This window comes from Lissotriton helveticus, chromosome 2_2 (genome assembly GCF_964261635.1).
Source record: "Lissotriton helveticus chromosome 2_2, aLisHel1.1, whole genome shotgun sequence".
NCBI classification, from domain to species: Eukaryota; Metazoa; Chordata; class Amphibia; order Caudata; family Salamandridae; genus Lissotriton; species Lissotriton helveticus.
In genome coordinates this window covers 337,431,278-337,453,270 of record NC_136060.1, presented here as the reverse complement: position 1 = coordinate 337,453,270, position 21,993 = coordinate 337,431,278, and the positions used below count along the sequence as shown (strand labels likewise).

The 21,993-nt window shown below is 44.6% G+C and overlaps 1 protein-coding gene across 3 annotated transcripts in view; it reads left to right on the top strand.

Annotated features, from left to right (window-relative positions):
* Window positions 1-21,993, top strand: part of EVC2 (EvC ciliary complex subunit 2) — a 526,400-nt gene that overhangs the window by 386,028 nt on the left and 118,379 nt on the right. For all 3 annotated transcript variants that reach the window (XM_078678486.1, XM_078678485.1, XM_078678484.1), the window contains one exon: window positions 21,339-21,566. In XM_078678486.1, the coding sequence (XP_078534612.1) occupies window positions 21,339-21,566 (228 nt within the window). The remainder of the gene's footprint in view (window positions 1-21,338; window positions 21,567-21,993) is intronic.

Sequence of the window (21,993 nt, the reverse complement as noted above, 5' to 3'; positions counted from 1 at the left end):
AATGGCGTAAATTACAAATTGTGTGTTGCAATCCGATGTGTACTTGAAACTGATCTGTTTGCCTGTGTTTGTTAATGGAGCATACCAAGCCATAGATACAGCGTTACCGTACTAGCTGGGATTCAATCTTTCAAAGGTCCGATTCACTAAATAATCACTTTAATCATGAGCAGATCACAATTTGAATAGTTTGCTGCATGCATCTTCACCTGTTGAGATTAACACATTAAGTTCCTTAAACCCACATTTTGTGCTTTAACTGCAACTCACAGGTATATGCTGGGAGATGCAGTTTATTTCTCTTTTTTACAAGGAAACAATGAATAAATTAACTGGTGAGATAGTTTGAGATATCGCGCTTGCTCTTCTTCTAATCTCGCGTTTTGCACTCCCGTTGTGTCAATACTGGATAATGAGTTCCACTTAATAACAATAGGTCGGCTACCGCTGCAGGTCGTCACGCACAATGGGTTGTGTTGGGATAACGCATCCGCTCTTTTTTTTATTCTCACCCTATTACTCTCTTTCCAGCTACTCTCCTGTGAATCGGTTTTTGACAATCTTTAGCATCATTCTCATACATCAAAGCCAGATGTCCCTCACAGCATGAGGTTCTGTGTAACCAGCGGGAAACTTGAAATTGTTGTACTGTAAAAAATCTTGTATTTTTGTTAGTTGATGCCCCTGATGAAGGGCTTTTGTATCGGCCCGGAATACATTGGGTTGGAATTAATTGTTAGCCCACAAGAATGGAATGACCAGCATTCATATGGATGAATTATGTACAAGAATCTCATCTTTTGAACAAAATTCGACTTGGTTAAAGAGGCTTGATTTACACAGTTAATTTTGTGCTGCATTGTTTGCTGAGCACTGGTTTGATTTGAGCTTATTGTATATCCTGTTCAATAGTGTTTATCATTGCATTATAATGTTGAAACCCTGATCTTGAACAAAGTAGTGCACACTGTGTCTGGACCATAAGCTCTAGAAATCCGCACAATTTGTATGCTTGGGGCCAGGGTGGAGCCCCTTTGCAGAGTGCACACTAAGATTCAAAAAAAGCTTCCCAAAACTTTTTTTAACTTCACACAAGCTACGACCTAGATTTGAGTGCAACACATCCCTCATTGCTCCTACTGCTTTTTAAAAGTGGCATTTTCAAAATTGAAATTTAAAATCTGACTTTACTATAAGAGAGGATTCTTTATTACAAGACCCAAGACACCAAACATCAACTGGCTACCTGCTCCCAATTGGAAGTTACAGCTTATTACATGTAATACAGGAACTCCAATATTATCCTAAGAGAGAGGTAGGCCTTTAATTTAGACGTTTTCACTATTGGGACATGTACAACTTAAAGTACATTCCCAGTTAAAATACACTACACCCTGTCCCCTGGTTTGTCTAGAGCCTACTCTAGAGGTGACTTATATTTATTAAACAGGAAGGTTTCGGCATGGTAAAATGTTTCTTTTGCCAGATCGAAGTGTCAGTTTTAAAACTACTGCACACACAACCTGCAATGGCAGACCTGAGTCATGTTTAGAGGGCTACTTAAGTGGGTGGCATAATCAGTGCTGTGGGCCCACTAGTAAGATTTGAGTTATGGGCCCTTTGTGCCGGTAGTGCCATTTTACTACAGACTTATAAGTAAATTAAATATGGCAGTTACGTATAAGCCAATTTTATCGGGTGTTGAGGGGAAGCACCTAATCTTAATTTGCTCAGAGATGCATTCCAGTGGACAGTCAGTACCACCATGGGCAACAAATGATGTGGCCCTTCTGCCACTTGGATCAGATTTCTGTCCCCAATCCAAGGAAAACTCTGCCCATAAGAACAACAACAAACAGAGGGCACTGACAATCAACTGCAGCAGCGCCACGCAACTGCACTCTAAAGGGCATAAGACCAATTCCGAGCCTACAATGGGATAACAATGTTAAAATCAAACTTGTGAAGGGGGAAGCCAGCAGACAATGCACAGAGACAGGAGCGACTCTGGGCCCTACTGCAGAAGACTGGGATTGGATCACAACGGCTCTGCACTCTAAAGGGACGATGAATCCCTAGCACAGAAGCAGTTAAAACAAGAACAACGCTCAGACTTATATGCTGGAATGTGGCAGGCCTCAAATCAACGTTCGCAAATAAGGATGCCTTAAGCCTTCTCAAATCTGGAGACATCCTATGTTTACAGGAAACATGGATGACATTGCCTACACCCATTAAAGGCTATCAGGCAATTCACACCTTAGCAAGTAAGAGAAACTTATTCGGAAGATCTATTGGTGGGGTATCAATCTATGTAAACTTGAATTTGCAAGTTCAGATGGAGGAATGGCCCACGAATTCACCCGACATCCTGATTGTTAGTCTAAAGGGAGTAAGGATAGAGGGAATTCCAACTACAATTGCGATAATTAACCTATATATTAACCCAAATAATGAGACAAAAACTGCGACTTCAAGGATGGCTACCGGCCTAATTAAAGAATATCTCTACGAACATCCAGGTCATGAATGCATCATTACCGGGGATTTCAACCTGAGAGACCTGAGCAACTCGGCCGGTGACCGTGGAGACAATGCCCTGACTATTATGGCAGCCTGTATCAATGAATTTAGCTTGGAACTTGCAAATAAATTGGTGCCGCCAAATATGAAGCTACAACCTACCTTTAAGAACATCTCAACGCTGGACTACATTTTTTTGAGCCAGAATCTTCAGAGGAGGTGCAAAGAATATAAGGTGACTAACACTACCACAAGTGACCACAATCCACTATCAATCCTGGTCAATATAAACACAACAATGCACTTTGAACATTTAACGGCAGGCAAAATGATAGATACGAACTCGGATACTGCACGGATAAGACGCATAAAATGGGGTCCTATTAGCCAAGAGAAATATAACGCCTGGAAAAAGGCAACACGTATAACTAGTCCACATACGAATTGGCCGGAAATCATTTTGTCAATATCCAATGCTATGACTGCAGGAAAACAATTGGAACACAAAGGAAAACATCGTAGCAGGGGGCCTGTCATCCTTTCCGACCTTAAAGAATTTAAAGGGAGCAAAAAGCAGTGTCACTTGGCTGAGCAACAGTATCGGAGGAAAAAATGTTTAAAGTCCGAATTACATTTGAAAGCAGCAAGAAGAGCGCACAAAAACACAGTCAGGGAGTTGAAACAGAGAATCATCAAAGACAAATGGAAATGTATTTATGCGTTGCTTGCCCCCAGCAAGAGCAGAGGAATCTGGAATGACGTCAATAATCTTAATGGTAGAAGCAATACACACAATGCAATACCTGCCAAGGAATGGGCATCCTATGCTACCAAGTTATACGTTGACCAGGAAAAATCTAGACGAAAACCAGTGGCAGCTGATAACTATTGTCTAGAGGGAAAGGAGAATAAGTTCCTCGCTCTTAGTGAAAAAGAAACCCTGCTCACATTGAAAGGCATAAGGAAGGATGGGGCCCCAGGACCGAACGGGTTACCGTGAAGTGTTTTTAATGAAGACCGTGCCTTTTGGGCACCACATATGCACTGTCTATTCAACCTTTGCTTCAATACCTCAGGAGTACCAGACTCGTGGAAAGGTTCCATTCTGCAACCAATCTATAAGAAAGGCAACATTTTACAGCCTGAGAATTGTAGACTAATTGCTCTACTTGACGTGGATGGGAAGGCATATGCAAAAGTCCTACTGAAAGCGCTAGAGGAATGGATAATAGACAACCAAATAATACCATACTACCAGACTGGATTCCGGGCAAACTCATCAACAACGGATAATGCCATAGCATTATACCTGGTAACTAAGGCCACAGAGGGGATTAACCCACACCTGTACGCCTATTTTGTTGACTACAGTGCTGCCTTTGATGGCATCGACCGCAATATACTGTGGGAAAAGCTTGCAAAGTGGGGGAAACCAGGGAAACTTCTGGCAGCCATCATGTCCCTCTATACTGGCGCATGGGTCCGTACGAAGCTCACACAGTCACATGCAACTGCCAAGACCTATACGAACAAAGGGTTAAAACAGGGCTGTGTGATTGCGCCAACACTATTTAATCTATATACTACGGACCTGGGAGCGGCACTCTCTAAAACTAATATATTTGCACCTAAATTGGGCCACTTTGTCATCTTGGACCATAACAGAGTAGGCATGAAAAGGGCATTGAAGACTCTTCATTTATATAACTCAGAAAACAAGCTCCAAACGAATGCAAATAAAACCAAGGTATTGGTCTTTGGACATAAACCAAAAAAATCTCTGTTAGGTTGGAACATCAGGCCACTTAGAATTGCAACTGCAAATAAATATACCTACTTGGGTGTACAATTTTTAGATACCGGCAGAACAACATCTCAGGCCAAATCATTGGAGACAAAATCTGCTAAGGTCACACATGCCCTATGTAAAATCCATCAGAACCTTGTGAGTCATTCAACCGTGGGCATCCAAAGAGTAATACAAGCCAAGCTATTTTCAACAATCAGCTTTGGCCATCTGGAGCATCTACATATTATGGTTTTCAGGAAAATCTTCAGGCTACCATTCTCGACAAGACGCACACTGATCAGACTTGAGTTTAATTTAACATCAATGGACATAGAATGTAAAAAAGACATAGTAAAGCTATACCACTGTGTGAACAAGGCTAGCCTGGGTACCCTAAGGGAAGCACTTCAAACACTATTCATGGATCAAACCAGTCCATGGGCCAGGTACCTTGCTACAGCTAATAAAACCCTACGCCTGACAACTGATCAAATATTAAATCTGCCAAAAGTTAGCCTAAAAAACCTGTTAAAAAACAGGGAAAGACCATCTCAAGGCTCCGGGACATAGATACGTTCAGAGTTATTCGTGGCGCTGAGGGCCTCGTAAAATCATATGAAGCCACTCAATGCCAACCATACCTGAATGCCGGCCTGGGGAGATATGCACTTCAAAATGTCTTGAAGACCAGGCTGCTAACCCTACCAATAAAAGACTATAGGGCTCATTGGTCAACAATACCAACTAGAAATAGAGGATGTTGACTGTGTCAATACCACTTAGAATCAGCAGAGCATATCATCTGTTGTTGCCCCGCATTGGTAATCCCGAGGCGCAAATACTTAAGGGCAATATTTAATCTTAATAAAGTAAGAACATGCAAGGAGGCCTTAACGCACATTTATACCACAACAGTGCCAATGGAATTAGCACGTGCCAGGAAGTTCTTTGCCACTGCTGAACAGATCTTATGTCAAACGCAAAGTCCAGAAAAATAACAGCTTAACTACAATCCGTACGTGGATGAGCATCTATAGTATCAATAGTGATGCCTCACTAATTCCCATGGTCATGAACATTGCCACCTTAATTGAACTAACAAATAAACAAAGTATTTCATGGCCACCGGTGATTCGGTACCAAGCTTGATAAGCTAAGATGATCTGACATCAGGGCACCGATTGTCCAACCCGATGCATGTGTACATGTTTTAACTTTCTCTTTTTCTTTTTCTTTTAAATCTCTTTGCACTTCAAATGTTTTTCTTAAAACGTTTACCTTTTATCAATTTACTGTTTTTTTTTATCATGATCATAATATGCTTCGCTTTTGTAAATGGTTTTAGGTAATCATACAATAAAGTATTCATTCATTTATTCAGAGGGCACTGACAACTGTCAGTGTCACAAATCAGGCCCCAGCCCTTCCAGGAATCTCTGAGGTTTCTCAGAGTGGGGCACAACAGCATCATGTGTTACCTACTTCCACTCTGTTTCCCACCTGTCCAAGAGTGGTAGCCTGCGGCTGGCCCCTCAACCCAGGATCTATACCCTAAGGCTAAACATGTGCCTGGTGAGTAATGACTCCCAGGAGGGAAGCACCACCCCCTCAAGGGTGACACCCACCATCTGTGTCATGTCTGCCTGGTCCTGGTTTCCCACCCTCTTTCTCTGTGACAGTGCGTTGAGCACCCATAAGTCAGAAGTAACCCCACCAGTGTCAGTCTTAGGGTGCACTGTTCTCAGTGCTGGCAACCCCTGATCCACTGGTCCTCCCACTCTGTACTGTTTACAGCTCCTGCCCCTCCTTCTTAGTCTCTATACTATCCCCTTGCGAGTGGTACTCAAGTAAAACAGAGCATTCAGGACACCTGGTCGGTGTACTGCTCAGGGGCAGCAAGCCTTTCCACTACCATGGAATGGCTAGCCCTGGTGTCCCTCAGAGCAGTGACAGGAATCCCATTCACCTTGATCTGATAGAAGTGATGACTCCCACCCTCAGGGATCACCTATCTACCCTTTGAGTTCACCTCCCAACTTAATGAAATTAGGACATGATCTGTCTCCTGCCCTCTGGGAACTACCTACCCCAAAGCCATGTTGACCACCCCTGTTTGTTTCCTAGCTGAGAATGATCAAAGCAAAAGACACACAGTTGCTGGACACAATGCAGAACAAATCAAAACATTCACCACCAGTCAAGAGATCTGGGTTAAATACATCATTCTTCTGCTCACCATGCCACCCCAGTTTAGATCTGGCCATATGCAGATCAGTCTTGACCCTGGGCCTCATAGGAACAGTCCAGCCTGAACTGCCAATCCAGGTCCTCTCTGGACTGGAAACAAGCATCCTAGGACTGGTTTTGGGGTTTCACACCGCATCAGCTGGGATTACTTGAATCTAGTGGCACAGTGAGCCCGGAACCCACATCTGAGCATACCTGGTGCACTTAGGGCAATAAAGCAAAAGACACACAGTTGATGGACGTAATGCAGAACAAATCAAAACATTCACCCCCTGTCGAGAGATATGGGTTAAATTCATCATTCTTTTGCTCACCATGCCACCCCAGTTTAGACCTGCCCACATGCAAATCAGTCTTGATGCTGTTCCTTAAGGAAACAGTCCCGCCCGAACTGCCAAGCCAGGTCCTCCCTGGACCAGAAATAAGCATCCTAGGCCTCATCAGCCAGGATAGCTTGAATCCAGTGGCACAGTGAGCCCGGGACCCATGTCTGGGCCTACCCAACGCACTTAGGGTGAGAAAGCAAAAGGCACATAGTTGTTGGATGGAATGCAGAACAAATCAAAACATTCATCCGCAGTCAAGAGATCTGGGTTAAATACATCATTCTTTTGCTCACTATGCCACCCCAGTTCAGAACTGGCCATATGCAAATCAATCTTGACCCTGGGCCTCATGAGAACAGTCCAGCCCAAACCACAAAGACAGGTTCTCCCTGGACCGGAAACAAGCATCCTAGGACGGGTTCGGGGTTTCACCCCTCATCAGCCTGGAATGGCATGGTGAGCACAAAAACGATGTATTTAGGCCCAGATCTATATACTGGGGTGAATGTATGACATTGTCCTGCATTGTATCCATCAATTGTTCTTTTTGTGAGAATAATCAAAGTAGTGGGTTGGAAATGGCAACTGTGAGCCACCGCCCACCAGAACCACCTCCATGTTTCTCAGAAGAGGCATGGGAACCCTTTCATCCCTCCTTACTCTGGAACTTGTCAGGTTCACTTTTAACCTCCTCCTCACCCTGCTCAGGGAGGACCCGATCCACCCTTCTTGGGGTCACACCCCGGTATCTTCTTATGGACCCTAATGTTGAGCCTGTGGTCCGCCTCCTTAGCAAGCTAAAAAAGGTTGATGAGAGCCAACACAAAAAAAACAGCAATGGTTCAACACACAAAGAATAGTTCTTTTGCAGGTACTGTTGGTATGTGAAGTAAGTTCTTTATTTCATATATCCTTTAAACACTTAAGGATACAGCCAACGCGTTTCAACCTTCAAGAGGGCTTCTTCAGAGCTGTAAATGCATACAACATGACTCATTTTAAAATCCTATTGAATAATTTAATTTGAGTCAGAAGAACGCTACTAAACAGGTAAAGTCAAACAGGACTGTCATGTCCAAAGAAAAGAAAAAGCAGAGTCAATATCAGAAGAAGAACCAACCGTGTAGAGTAAAGTTACAGATTTGTAAATTTGTTGTAATCAGTGAAAATCCAACGAAATAGTGCTTCTAACAATGAAAGTTTTATTAAGGAGACGTAAAAAAGTTTAAAAAGGATTAAAACTGTTGTGAGGATCCCCAAGCGGATAGGTGCATCCCAAGTACCTACCAGAGAAAGACATGCCTATCTAGCGAAAGCAGCTTACCAAAGATTTGAAATTCATCAGTCGATGAACAAGTTCATATCAAAAGGATGACACCTGCGTCAGAGAACGTCACTTGTAATGATCGAGAACCCCAATGTCCCCAGGCCTAGATATAGATAGAGATCAGACAGGCTAAGATGGGTGAGAGCAGTAAACTAGACATCTGGTCAAAAAAGTAATAATTATTAAGTCAGTAAAAATAAGGAAGTGTCTCCTAGGCCCTACATAGATAGGGCAAAGACCATCAAAATGCCAATCAGTTAGAGGTCGTAGATAATTAAGACATTGCTTAGTACATAAATGAATCCGGTATAGGCATACCTTAATTAATTTGGTATGTCAAGAGGCCCCAGTGTCCTCCTTGTCCCCGGCGTCTCCAAATGGGCAGTATCATTTCCAGTAAGGCTAGGTAAAGGAGATGGGAACTACTAGTTAAAACTAAATGGGTATGTAAGTGGAATATCAATAAGCGATATGCGAGATGTCACATAGAAGTAACATATGTGGGCACAAGTATACCCCAACAAAGCAAAGCCTAGCCCAAACACAACTGAATCCATAAAATGTAAAAGGGGAAAACAAGATTGAGTTAATAAAAAAAATGCAAGGAGCTTCATATATTCCAATTTGGCTGGAAAATGCCAGTACCAATAGCGTTAAAACGCAAAGAACAGTATCAGTATCCATGGTCATATAAAACGCAAAGATCAGTATACATGGTTGTATGGCAAAAACATTATTGTCACCATACTCCTGTCCTCTAATTATCCGTAAAGTGCTAGAGAAAGAGTCCTAACAGGCCAAAGTAACTAAGCAGAAAAGCCCATACAGTTGGCGATGCGCCCGTCAAGTAAACAGAATCATTCATGCTACCAAAATGAAAGACGTACAGAATTGGCCAGTGGCTTTGATAAAAGAGCCCATACGTTCGTCCCAAAAATGTAAGAGTCCACACAAGCAACCAATATGTATGCAGTCATTCCAAGTACTTACTTCAAGAGTCAAGGTTTATTCTGTGTTCGGTATCAGGCAGTCGCAGTACCTCTTGCTAAGCAAGTAGGAGTGAGCCGGCACGTTCCTCCATAGCGTCCGCGCTGTTACCAACGTAACCAGCGTAACGACTACTTCCGGGTTAGAAAAAAGTAGACCGCAAAATGTGCACAGTTTTGCTCTAAGGGCTGCGATAAACTGCTTGCAATCCCAGGGCCAATAAAATCACCACACAATGTGAAAAAGGGAAAAACTTTATTCCTCTAACCAATTAAGAGATAGACATCCATGCTTCGAGGAGGATATTCTAACAAGCATTTGCAATGCAATAGGTCTCGCATTAGGAATGTTTGAGCTATTGGTATTGTAAATGACAAATATTTTATTTATGTGTTGGTTGGAAAATAGCGAAATTAATAGCTTTGTCATTTACAATGCCAATAGTTTTAACTTTCGCAAACGTGACACCTATAGCATTTGTAATGCAATATGTGTTGTATTTACATGACTTAGATGTATTAATATTACAAATAACAATGGCTTTTATTTTTTTTTATAATTAATACTTAAATAAAAGTTATTGTAATTTATAATGGCAAAAGCTTAACTTTTGGGAAGATTATGTTCATTGTATTTTATTGTGATGAAAATCCAAGAACAGCAGTGAAATATTAACATCTTTTTGTGATATTTGTAATAAAGCTTGAAACATTAAGAGAACATATTAGAACCAGTTGTTGAATGGTTGCACAGAGTGATGCTGTGGCGTTCAGTGGTGCTGAGTGATGCTGTGGCCTTCAGTGGTGCTGAGTGATGCTGTGGCCTTCAGTGGTGCTGAGTGATGCTGTGACCTTCAGTGGTGCTGAGTGATGCTGTGACCTTCAGTGGTGCTGAGTGATGCTGTAGCGTTCAGTGGTGCTGAGTGATGCTGTGGCATTCAGTGGTGCTGCGGCGTTGAGTGGTGCTGCGGCGTTGAGTGGTGCTGTGGCATTGAGTGGTGCTGTGGCGTTGAGTGGTGCTGAGTGATGCTGTGGCATTGAGTGATGCTGTGGCATTGAGTGATGCTGTGGCATTGAGTGATGCTGTGGCGTTGAGTGGTGCTGCGGCGTTGAGTGGTGCTGCGGCGTTGAGTGGTGCTGTGGCATTGAGTGGTGCTGTGGCGTTGAGTGGTGCTGAGTGATGCTGTGACGTTGAGTGATGCTGTGGCATTGAGTGATGCTGTGGCATTGAGTGATGCTGTGGCGTTGAGTGATGCTGTGGCGTTGAGTGGTGCTGTGGGGTTGAGGGATGCTGTGCGCTGAGTGGTGCTGTGACGTTGAGTGGTGTGGCATTGAGTGGTGCTGTGGCATTGAGTGGTGCTGTGGCATTGAGTGGTGATGTGGCATTGAGTGGTGCTGTGGCATTCAGTGGCGCTGAGTGATTCTGTGGCGCTGAGTGATTCTGTGGCGCTGAGTGATTCTGTGGCGCTGAGTGATTCTGTGGCGCTGAGTGGTGCTGTGGCGCTGAGTGGTGCTGTGGCGCTGAGTGGTGCTGTGGCGCTGAGTGGTGCTGTGGCGTTGAGTGGTGCTGTGGCGTTGAGTGGTGCTGTGGCATTGAGTGGTGCTGTGGCATTGAGTGGTGCTGTGGCATTGAGTGGTGCTGTGGCATTGAGTGGTGCTGTGGCGTTGAGTGGTTCTGTGGCGTTGAGTGGTGCTGTGGCATTGAGTGGCGTTGAGTGATGCTGTGGCGTTGAGGGATGCTGTTGCGTTGAGGGATGCTGTTGCGTTGAGGGATGCTGTGGCGTTGAGGGGTGCTGTGGCATTGAGTGGTGCAGTGGCGTTGAGTGGTGCTGTGGTGTTGAGTGGTTCTGTGGCGTTGAGTGGTGCTGTGGCATTGAGTGGCGTTGAGTGATGCTGTGGCATTGAGTGGTGCTGTGGCGTTGAGGGGTGCTCTGGCATTGAGGGGTGATGTGGCATTCAGTGGCGCTGAGTGATTCTGTGGCGCTGAGTGATTCTGTGGTGCTGAGTGATTCTGTGGCGCTGAGTGATTCTGTGGCGCTGAGTGATTCTGTGGCGCTGAGTGATTCTGTGGCGCTGAGTGGTGCTGTGGCGCTGAGTGGTGCTGTGGCGTTGAGTGGTGCTGTGGCGTTGAGTGGTGCTGTGGCATTGAGTGGTGCTGTGGCGTTGAGTGGTGCTGTGGCGTTGAGTGGTGCTGTGGCGTTGAGTGGTGCTGTGGCGTTGAGTGGTGCTGTGGCGTTGAGTGGTGCTGTGGCGTTTAGTGGTTCTGTGGCGTTGAGTGGTGCTGTGGCATTGAGTGGCGTTGAGTGATGCTGTGGCGTTGAGGGATGCTGTGGCGTTGAGGGATGCTGTTGCGTTGAGGGATGCAGTTGCATTGAGGGATGCTGTGGCGTTGAGGGGTGCTGTGGCGTTGAGGGGTGCTGTGGCATTGAGTGGTGCTGTGGCGTTGAGGGGTGCTCTGGCATTGAGGGGTGATGTGGCATTCAGTGGTGCTGAGTGATGCGGTGGCGTTGAGTGGTGCTGTGGCGTTGAGGGGTGCTGTGGCATTGAGGGGTGCTGTGGCATTCAGTGGTACTGAGTGATACGTGCAGCAGTGTGAGTCGTGCGGCAACATTAAAATGCTTCAGGGCATACCTAGGGTATAAACAAACTTTCTGCTTCAATACTAATCTTGTTCTTGGAAAAAAGGAATGTTTAAAGGGCACCGAAGACAATGTGCGGCGGAGGCAATACTCGGCCTTGTTTTAGATACGAACGGCTGTGCATTCCAAGCGCCCAGGGAGGCCATGAAAGGAATGCACCAACTCAAGCGTTCCCTGAAGGAGGAACACCGATGTCCCAGGAACAGACCCCAAACACGGCCCTTTGCAAAGGCTCGAGCCTCTGCGACCCATGCACATATCCCAATCCCCCAACCCTCATTTTGCACAGGGGCGAGGGTGCGCCAGCATTGCAACAAAATAGCCTAAAGATAATTAATGATGGAATATTAACATCACAATAAAAAAAAAAAAATAACGACTCTTACCATGACTGGGGCACCAAAATATCAAGTAAAATCCCAGTGACAATGTTACATAAGAACCACAAGTAGGAAGCCCAGACATATTCCATAGGATTAGACCACCAACAACAGGAGAAACGATTTCTGCCAGAGGAGCAATTCCCTATGGCTGAAACACCACCATCTCAAGAACAGAGGCTAAGCTCTTGGGCAAAAATATCAATTCACCCACTCACACACTCTCTCTCCTCCCCAGGGCTGAACTATCCAATGAAATGATGGAGCTGTGAGGCCTACTACATTCAGCAGACTAATTGGTACCATGTTTTTAAAATAGGAAGTAGTTCGGATTTTAAAACATTTATTTTCTACTAACAGTCAACCATTCTCCTGATCTTAGATTGAATCTCACACGGCAAACACAAATATAATGTAAGAAACAATTTCTTCACTAACCAAAAGGCATGTCTTTCGACAGGATGAAAAGTCTGAGTGATTATTGTACTTCCAGGCCACTTCTCACCGAGCATGTGCATTTTTCGAGCATAAATGGGTTTAAAATACCCCAAGGCCAGGATAAAAATACATTAGAGCGGACACGGGTTAATGGGATGCAGAAAGGCGGGATTCTGTGAAAGTCCAAGCTATCGCAGAAAAAAAGTGCTGTCAGTACACACCGACAGCCATGGGGTAGGTCTCTATCAGACTTCCAAAATTACTTCCATGCAGCTTTCAAAGTGACACCAGAATGCTCAGGATCTGAAAAAACATTCACTCCCTTGGTGTAAAATGTATGTGTCGTTGACAAGGCATACAATGAGGTCGGAAAAGGGAATTTCATCAAATTCAGTATCAAAGCTTCTGGCCTCTGGAACTCCCTTCTTCTCTGTCTCCAGTAAAGATCCCACATTGAAATTCGAAAAAAATATTCAGCCCACGGAGTCGTCGGGAGTGCAGCGGGGGCATTGTCTCAGCGCGCGAAACTGAAAGCGCGGTGGGAGCGCACGAGACTCCGTCGCCGTGAGCGTGCACATCGGCTGTCCCGGCGGTGCAAGCTGAGGATCGCCGGAGAAGACACGCCGAGCTCCGAGTCTGAATTGGAGCTTGCTGAGACTTACCCGCTGCGGAGGGAGAGGGACACGCGGAAAGAGCCCGGTGAGTGGGGGGAGGGGGAGAGAGGGAGGGGATGTGTGTGTGTGTGTCTGTGTGCGTGTGTGTGTGTGTCTGTGTGCGTGTGTCTGTGTGTGCGTGCGTGTGTGCCTCTGTGTGCGTGTGTGTGTGTGCGTGTGTGTGTGTGTGTGTGTGTGTGTGTGTGTGTGTGTGTGTGTGTGTGTGTGTACACGTACGTGTGTGTGTGTGTGTGTGTGTACACGTACGTGTGTGTGTACGTACACAGCATGCCGGAATCGGAGCATGTGTTCACGCGCGCGACCTGATCCGATTTCGGCATGCTGCGTGTGCCCATCTCTTGTCTCCCTCTTGGCTGCTTGTAAGCAGAGCCGACAGCAATAGGTCTCGCTGCGACAGGGCTTTCGCCCTGTATCGCAGGTGCGAGACCTAAAAACCGCAATTGTACATCTGCCTACTTATTAATAACCCGGAAGGTGGAATCAGGGCCACCTCAGTCTTACCTCACTAAGGTAATGCAAACAAACGTGTATATGCCCAAAATGTGTAAAGCAGTGTCAAGAAAGACAGTATGAAAAATACCAAGAGCCATGTACTGCGAGGTACATTGGACACATAGAGTAGGTGCGAACGCTCGGGGAAAGTGAAAGGGTTAAGCGCAAATTGACCCAAGTAGAGAAAATGTACAAAGATAGAGAGTATACGGGGAAAGCGAAAGGGTTAAGCGCAAAGTGACCCAAGTAGAGAAAATGTACAAAGATAGAGAGTATAGAGTATTCAAGAGAGTCCTATCCAAAGAGGTAAACTTAACATAGAGACCTGGTTAAAATGTTCATTTTAAGATAAGTATGATTTCCTGAAACAACCAGTGTATGTTCAACTGACCACATATTCATAGATTCTCTCCTGAGCGTTCAAACCCACTCTATGTGTCCAATGTACCTCGCAGTTCATAGCTCTTGGTATTTTTCCTAATGTCTCCACTCCAGAGAGCCCCTACGAATTCCGTATGATGCCCTTTGGATTCAAAAAGGTCCCTGACAACTTCCAGAGGTTGAGGAACCAGGTCCTTGCTGGTATGGAGGCTTCTTCAGTAGCAGTTGGAAGGACTACCTTTTTCACCTCCAGGAAGTGCTTCAGGCCCTGCATCGGACAAGCCTGTCTATCAAGGTAAGTAGGTGCCAGATAGGGGTCTGTGATGTACTTAGGACACCTGGTGGGCAGGGCTAAGGTACAGCCCATCCAGGGCAAGATAAAGGCTAATATTGGCCTGGGAGCCACCCAAACTTATGGGTGGGCGGTAAACTCTTCTCCCCAAGCAGTTTGTGGAGTTTTTGAGAGGCGTGGCAGAGTTTGCAGGCACCCACTCCTTTGACAGCCATGACTCAAGATCATCCCGCAACCTGCTCTCGATAGAAACGTAGTAGGCATAAGCTCTTTTAGCACAAGACAAATCACTTGTACACCCACCGGGGACGTAATCAGTTTACCACCAGGAAAAAAGTGCTGCAGGATCCTCCTCGTACCAATTTGTCAGCATGAACCCTGTCATTTTCACAGGCTTCAGTTCTCACTTGAAGACGCTACCTGCAGCTTTAACTTCATGAACATAGAAGACAGACGTTCCTCTCCATCTTTAGTGTGACCCACCAAGGGCTGAAGCTGGGTAATGCATCTCTGCTTTTTCCGGGTACTGTATGCATAACTCCTCCAATAGCAAGTTGCACATGCTGTGACATCGCATGTGCAAAGGACACTGTATGTATGTAAATAGCAGTCTTGGACCATCTGCACGAGGAGAGCTGTCAAGCCATCACCATGCTTCAGTGTAGGACCATACAAAGGCTGCTTGTCCCTGTTCTTCACACTCGCAGTCAGTGCTTCAGACACAGGCACCACACCGGTGAAAGTATCCTGCATTAATGCAGAGTACCCTCCACATAGTGAAATGGGATGTAGGTCACCCTCTGTGATTTTCAGGTGCTGCGGACAGGTCGGGAGTTGAGAGAGGACAGTCAACTCCTGCAAAGAATTCCGAGCAGTTGCCTATTTATTATGTTCCCATGGCAGGTATTGTTAAAATGGGTGTAGGACTCTCACACAGATGGGATGGCCAGAAGGCTCACAGAAGGTGTTAATATACTCTGAAATGATGCTGCCTAAGAGCACATCTACTGTTTCCTGAGCTAAATGTTCATTTTCTTATAGCGGTCAGAGCTGGCCAGCTTTAGGATGTGCAAACATGCACTTGTAATTAAGATGAAGAAACAAACACCTACAGAAACAATTCCTGATTAGAAAAGAGTAGCAGAATCATGTTTAAATCGTTGTAATGGTAATGATAGATCATATTTACGGGTAAAGTTGAATTTAACATTATTGTTTTCGAAATTGAATTTTTAGAAAGTGGACATTTTTCTGCTCTTACTCCTTTTTGTGCATTCCAGCCTGTCTCCAATACACTTCTGGTGTGGGTAAAAGCTACACTCTGCATTCGCTCTAGGCATCCTCATACACAGGAAAGGTGCGTGTGACAGAGAACTCGTCTGCATTCATCTGCATTATGATAGCTCCTCCTGGGCAGGAAGCGGGAGGTGGAGCTGACACACCTGAATAGACAGTGTCCTGTGTCCCACACAAAGTGTGAATTGGTACCTACAGATAACCTGGCAGACAGGGTTGGATGAAAGGGGACCTGTGCAATTCAAGGGCCTGCTCTGAATTCACCCCTACTTCAAAGGCACATTTGAGTATAAGTACTGGGGTTCTGAACATACCAAGACAGTACACTACTGGACCTGTGAAGAACTCTGGCAGGAGTAGACTGCTGTGCTACAATGATTGCCACCGTCCCTGACTGCTGCTCTGAAGGAACTGCTTCCTGCTTTGCTCAACTGCCCTGCTGCCTGCTGATCTCTGCCCTGCTGAAGACAAGGACTGTAGACCCTCCTCGCTTGAACCCAGAGTGTCTTCAATGGCTTGCTGACTTGCTCTCTGTTCTGAAGTCTCAGGGCCATCAAATACTTCCTTCAAAGCTGCAGCAGCACTTGGACTCTGCCATCTGAGAGTCCTGCCCTACCAAGTGGTGCCAATTCAGTCCTGGGCCCTTGAAAGGTGACTTCTGCTGTACAGAACCATCAAATACGATGCAGTGACTACTTTGCACGATCAGAACCGAGAAATTGCCCATCAACGCCAATTCAGGAGCTGATCAACATTACCTCGACAGACTGAATAGCTTGATGACGATGGATAGTGTGGCTCAACGTTGACACAGAACTTGCATCGTAAAAGGGTTTGTCGAAGAAGCCTTCATTGACTGCGCGGATCATCGCCGATGCTTCGCCTCCATCTAAGGGAGCAACGACGATGATTCACCTCCTCGCATCGAGTCTTCGACATCGACGCTTGCTCCATCCAAGGCAATTTGACTTGCCTGAGTCCTGTAGCTGGCTTGCCCTCCATCGCTGTTGACGCTTAAGCACTATTTTTGGTTTATTCTTTAAAAATCCATAACTCTAGTTCAACTTATTGGATTTTCCTCATTTTGGTTCAATTTTCCTCATAACATTATTCTCTATTGTTCTGAACCTGTGTGGAGCATTGCCAAGCTACCACAGGGTGATCACAGGTTATCTTTCAGTGTATATCTAGTATACCTTGGCTAGGTCTGTGGTCCGTACTTGGATAGGGAGCATGCCTCTGCCAACTAGAGACCCAATTTCTAACAGACCTGCTAACATGTGTTTTGGATTTTCTGCTGATGTGTTCTTAAATTGTGAAGTCTGTGTACAGACTAAAGTTAAATGACTTAGCGTTCATGGTGAGCTTAGGACTTAGCAAATGAGGGAGGATTCGGAGCGAGGGTAGGCTCACAAGCAAGTTGCCGCCACCCTTCTGAGTGGAGCAACATCGTGCTCCCTTTTCAACCCCGTCCAGCCGTAGCCTCTATACTGAAGGGTTTCTAATACGCCCAGTAAAGGACTACTGGGCCCCACCACAGGCTACCTATTATAATTTTTTGAGCCTGTCTGTAGTTGTGCACCACACTTCACATAGGTCCTGAAGAAGTGCCATCCGATTCTTTCCGAACACCCTGGCACGAAACATGTCGACCCCACTTTAGAGACTGCCCACCAGGAACATTACATTCCCATAGGGCGTCCTTCCTTTTAACTAGGCAGGATCTAACTCCACCATTAACATTATTGAGTATAGGACTGACCCTGACCTATTTTAAACCACTACCCACGTGCACACAACCCCCCCATAACCCCCATACTCGCATGCACCCAACGGCTTCCTCTAAAAGATCTCTGACAAAGAGCCCCGGAAACGGTGACCCCGTCGAGCATTGTAGCGCCGGCCAGACGAGGAGCAAGGCCCAATGATGAAGCATGACACCTTTCACGGTGTGTGGGGGTAACATGACAAAAGTTTGGTCTTTCTCCCTCCTCCCTTCAAACCCCCTTTAGGAACTGCACCCTCCTTCTTTTGCTTCACGTTCTCTTCGGAGCCACGTGTGCAGGACCTGCTTAAATATCAGCTCCCGGTCCCACCCCTCTCTCTTTCAAGAGTTTAGGACTTAACCTTCTGGGTTTATTTTAGAAAGTTTGGCTTTGTACTCATGTTATTTGAAAGTGTCAGCAAAGAGGAGGAACACCGTCTTTGTCAACTTGAGCCTTAGGTACGGACTTGATATCTACATCTTCATTTCTCTGAGGCAAATGTTGACTTGGTGAATGACATTAGAAGCAGAGTTCAATGTTTTCAGTGTTTGAACTGTTATGTTGTTTGAATGAGTGTGTCTTTGAGGTTTTCCATTAGAGGCTGAAGATAATGGGAGGAAGGATGGAAAAGGAGATGGGAGGCTTATTTGGTCCTATTGTTCCTATGTGTTTAAGTTGATGATGATTGGTGAGGTCAAATGTTAACCCCTACGGTATTGAGCAAAAGCATGGTCTGAGGCCTGAATGGAATTCTACATGGTTGACGAGGGTTGAATTGTAAACAAAGAGGAGTGTTTTGACATCTGATGTAAGCTGGAAGAAGTAACACAGTTTGCTGAGTTCATCATGGAGTACATCTATGGGGGAGGGGTCTTTTAAAGAGCACTGTTAGTTGTTTTCTTTTTGGTTGGTCTCGATGCACAAGTCATGGGGCCGTGGTCTGCTTAGAGAATGGATATAGGGGTTTCTCAATGGCTTGTAGTTGATGCTGAGTGGATGAGGTTGTCAGTGCTGACTTTATGTGGGTAGTGAATGAGGTTGTTAGTGCTGACTTTATGTGGGTAGTCCAGGTGGCATGTTGGTTGACATCCGGCGGTTTTGAGGAGTGGGTCATGGGATTACTTCATTGTTGTATTGTTATAGTCACCAGACGGATTGGAATTTCCAGGGAATATGGGGTTGGTGTGCTGAATGGAGGGGGAGTTGAGATGTATTTTATGAATTAAGTTCTTGCTGGGTCCTGCAGAACTGTTGATCAGATGGAAAGATGCTGTCAGCAATAAGTGGAGTGGGAGGTGGCAGGTGAAGAGCTCAAATAAATTCAGTGTTGGTGGGTAACTTAGTGTGCAGGACAGGGAGGACTTGTGGATGTCTTAGTCTCTCCTTGTGTTTTACGTCTGCGGTTTAAGTGTTGGATGCTTTTCCTATTGGAATGAGAAAATGCAGGAGGTGTGAACTTAGGTTTGAACCATGTTTCTATGATGGAGAGGGAACCTAGATTGTGCTTTGTGATGATGTCAACTACATCTGGAATGTGAATTTTTCCAGAACATGCATTAATTCTGTGAGTTGTTCGTTGAGTGCTGATGAGTTGAATATACTAAGAGGTGTGCGAGGCCTTTCTTATTTGTGTAGTATGGGTTTTAAGGTGGGTATATTATGTGATGTAATATGTGAGGCACATGGATGAACTGCTTACCTGAGGGCCAGGGTTTCCTGCCTTATGCTCTGCCTGACCAGAGCAGCCCAAACAGCAGATGTCCTTGGGAAGGAACCCGTGACAGTTTGTGCAGGGCAGGAGTAGTCCTTTCTAAAAGTTGAGTGTGCAACGTTAACTTATATTAGGAACTATGTTTGTGAACTCTACCATAGTGTTTCTTGTAACTTTCTAGCTATATTGATCTGGTATATTTGTTCTCACCGAAATGAAAATGTCATTCTCGCTATACTGCATGCACTATTGAGCATCATAAATTAAAGGATTCTGAATACATATATATACAGTATTATGTTATCATGTAAAACGTCGCATGGGATTTTATTATGCTTTGTCATTTAAGAAATAATCTGATTCAGATCTGCTTTGAATGGACAGATCCACACTATGCTGTGCTGAGGTTTCGGCATATATTTGATTCTCTTTATGCACTACTTGTAATACCCTAGACATCATGAAATGTGCTTGTGAAGGCGTTGAAACAAATCGACAGCGATTAGCATTTCAATGGGAAGCTTATCGCCCATATCTAAATTTCCATTTAGTGGCGTGTACCACCTCTGAGTTATGAATCTGCATATCTATCTATTTTGTTTTCGGATGTTATTGAACTGAAACAGGATCATCCATATGCTAATTTGAACTTATTCTAGCTTGGAGTCGCATAAACCGAAACAATATTAGTCGTTGTGTGAAAAAAAATGGTTTATGATTTAATATCACCCATTTTCTATGATGGGCATTTCGTGGAGCACATTTAGATACTGTGTACTTATAAAAGCATTGAAACGTAAGCTGTGATGTGTGTGACACAAAAAGCACCATACCTTGGTGGCTGTCTGCCCTTTTATGCTGAATGACAAACCACGATTTTCCCATGGTCATTCTGAGCACCTCTGATGTGACAGCGGGCTTGAAAGTGCGTTTGATTAGGGAGGCCTCGGCAGCAGGGCCAGCCTGCGACAGGAGAGGAGTTTGCAGCATTAAATGGACTACGCGTCTTTCTATCCGAGAAAGAATGCGGACACGTTTATCTAAGATCCGATCTCTACACGGTCTCCGGTCTTTCTGTGGCTGCCTCCTTCAGAACTGACACAATCTGACACCAGTGATTTTTAAGTTTACAAAGTTTTCTGCCTTTTCATGCTGGTTCTTCCTCCCCATATGTAGTCCAGCTTTCTTGCAACCCTCCTATTTATTTCTCCACTTTTAATCCTGTTTGCTATTAGGATATGTGCTGGATGTTTGCCCCTTACTTCCTGCCTGCCCTACCCCTCTTGTTTTCTGCATCATAAATGCCCTTTCCCCACACTCACTGTTATGTTTGCACAGGAGTCTCACCAGAGGCAGCAGGGTATTTGCCTGGCATCATGTTCGTGGAGAACTCAGCATGCCTCTAGCCCTCGTGTTTAGCTCAGGAGGTGGGATCTTCTTTCTCTCTGCTCTGTCAGTTTCAGCATCTAGGCATCTGGTTGGATGGCTGTTCGATAAATGTACCTAATTATGTGCAAATAGTTATTGTATGAACTAATCAACTCAGTCATTGATAAGTAGAATCAAGTCAGTATCTGATCTAGTAAAGCTAGAGTGCATCATTTAGTGAAAATGTCATATTTCTTGGGTCCCTAGGACTCACGGTTAGTACATATGGAACATATTTAGCCTCCTTAGATATGCCGTCGATATTTTGAGTGGCATCGGTCCTGTTTCAAAATTAGTTTTGCCTTTTGATTGACAAACAATGCCATATGCAGAACCCAGTTCTGACAATTTAAAAAAAAAACATGACCTTAGCATAGTTTTCTTGCAGTCTTAGTCTGTACCTTCGAGCCACCCAATAATTTACCTTCATCCATCACAATCGATGCTTGGTGAATGTTCTCGTACTTCCTAAAATTTACACTTCCAACAGAAGCTCTTTTCCTATTCTGCAACAAGGGTTTTTCCTGTCCGAAATGATCAACTGAGGAGTAGATCAACATCAACTGGTCTGAAGCTAAAGTGTAATCTTGATATATGGTGGCACTGAACAGTTTTGATTTGCTCGTAAATTCATCTTTTGCAGGTCCACAGAGAGCTTCTATTAGAAAGAGTGCAGCAGCTGAAGACTCAAGAGACTAAATTTGGGGAATACGTTGCTTCTTTACAGTACCAAAAGACTGTTGAAAATTCAAAAACACTAGAGATTCATAATGCAGTCATAAATCTGCAAGCCCTGCTCGTTGAAGAATTGTGTGCTTCACAGACACTTACCATTTCGGAGTGCACACAGATAATAGATGAATGCAGTCATGTGAGTAACATTAAGCACAAATTATGATGTATTTTCAAAGATTTTGATTATATTTTTCATTTATTTTCTAAATGTTTCCGAGGTAAACATACACATTTCAATTACTATATCCCCACTACATGTGTGTGACATAGAAAATGCAATCTTTGAAAACTTTTTTTTATAAGTTATTCTCCAAAACTACCATCATGCCACCCTCAGCAGACATATTTAAAGAGGGGTGATCAAGCACCTAGAAACGTGCGCTTGTGAAAATTCTTCTTCTGGCTATGAAATATGTTACAACTTTAAAAAAGAATTGTGTCACTCATAAGTCACATTTCCCCCCTAGTCATCTCTGTGGGAGGTATTTTACATGTATGCATTTTTTCGTTTGTTAACCAGTACTTTCCGCATTTATGGTAATGTGTTCTCCCTCTGTCCTTAT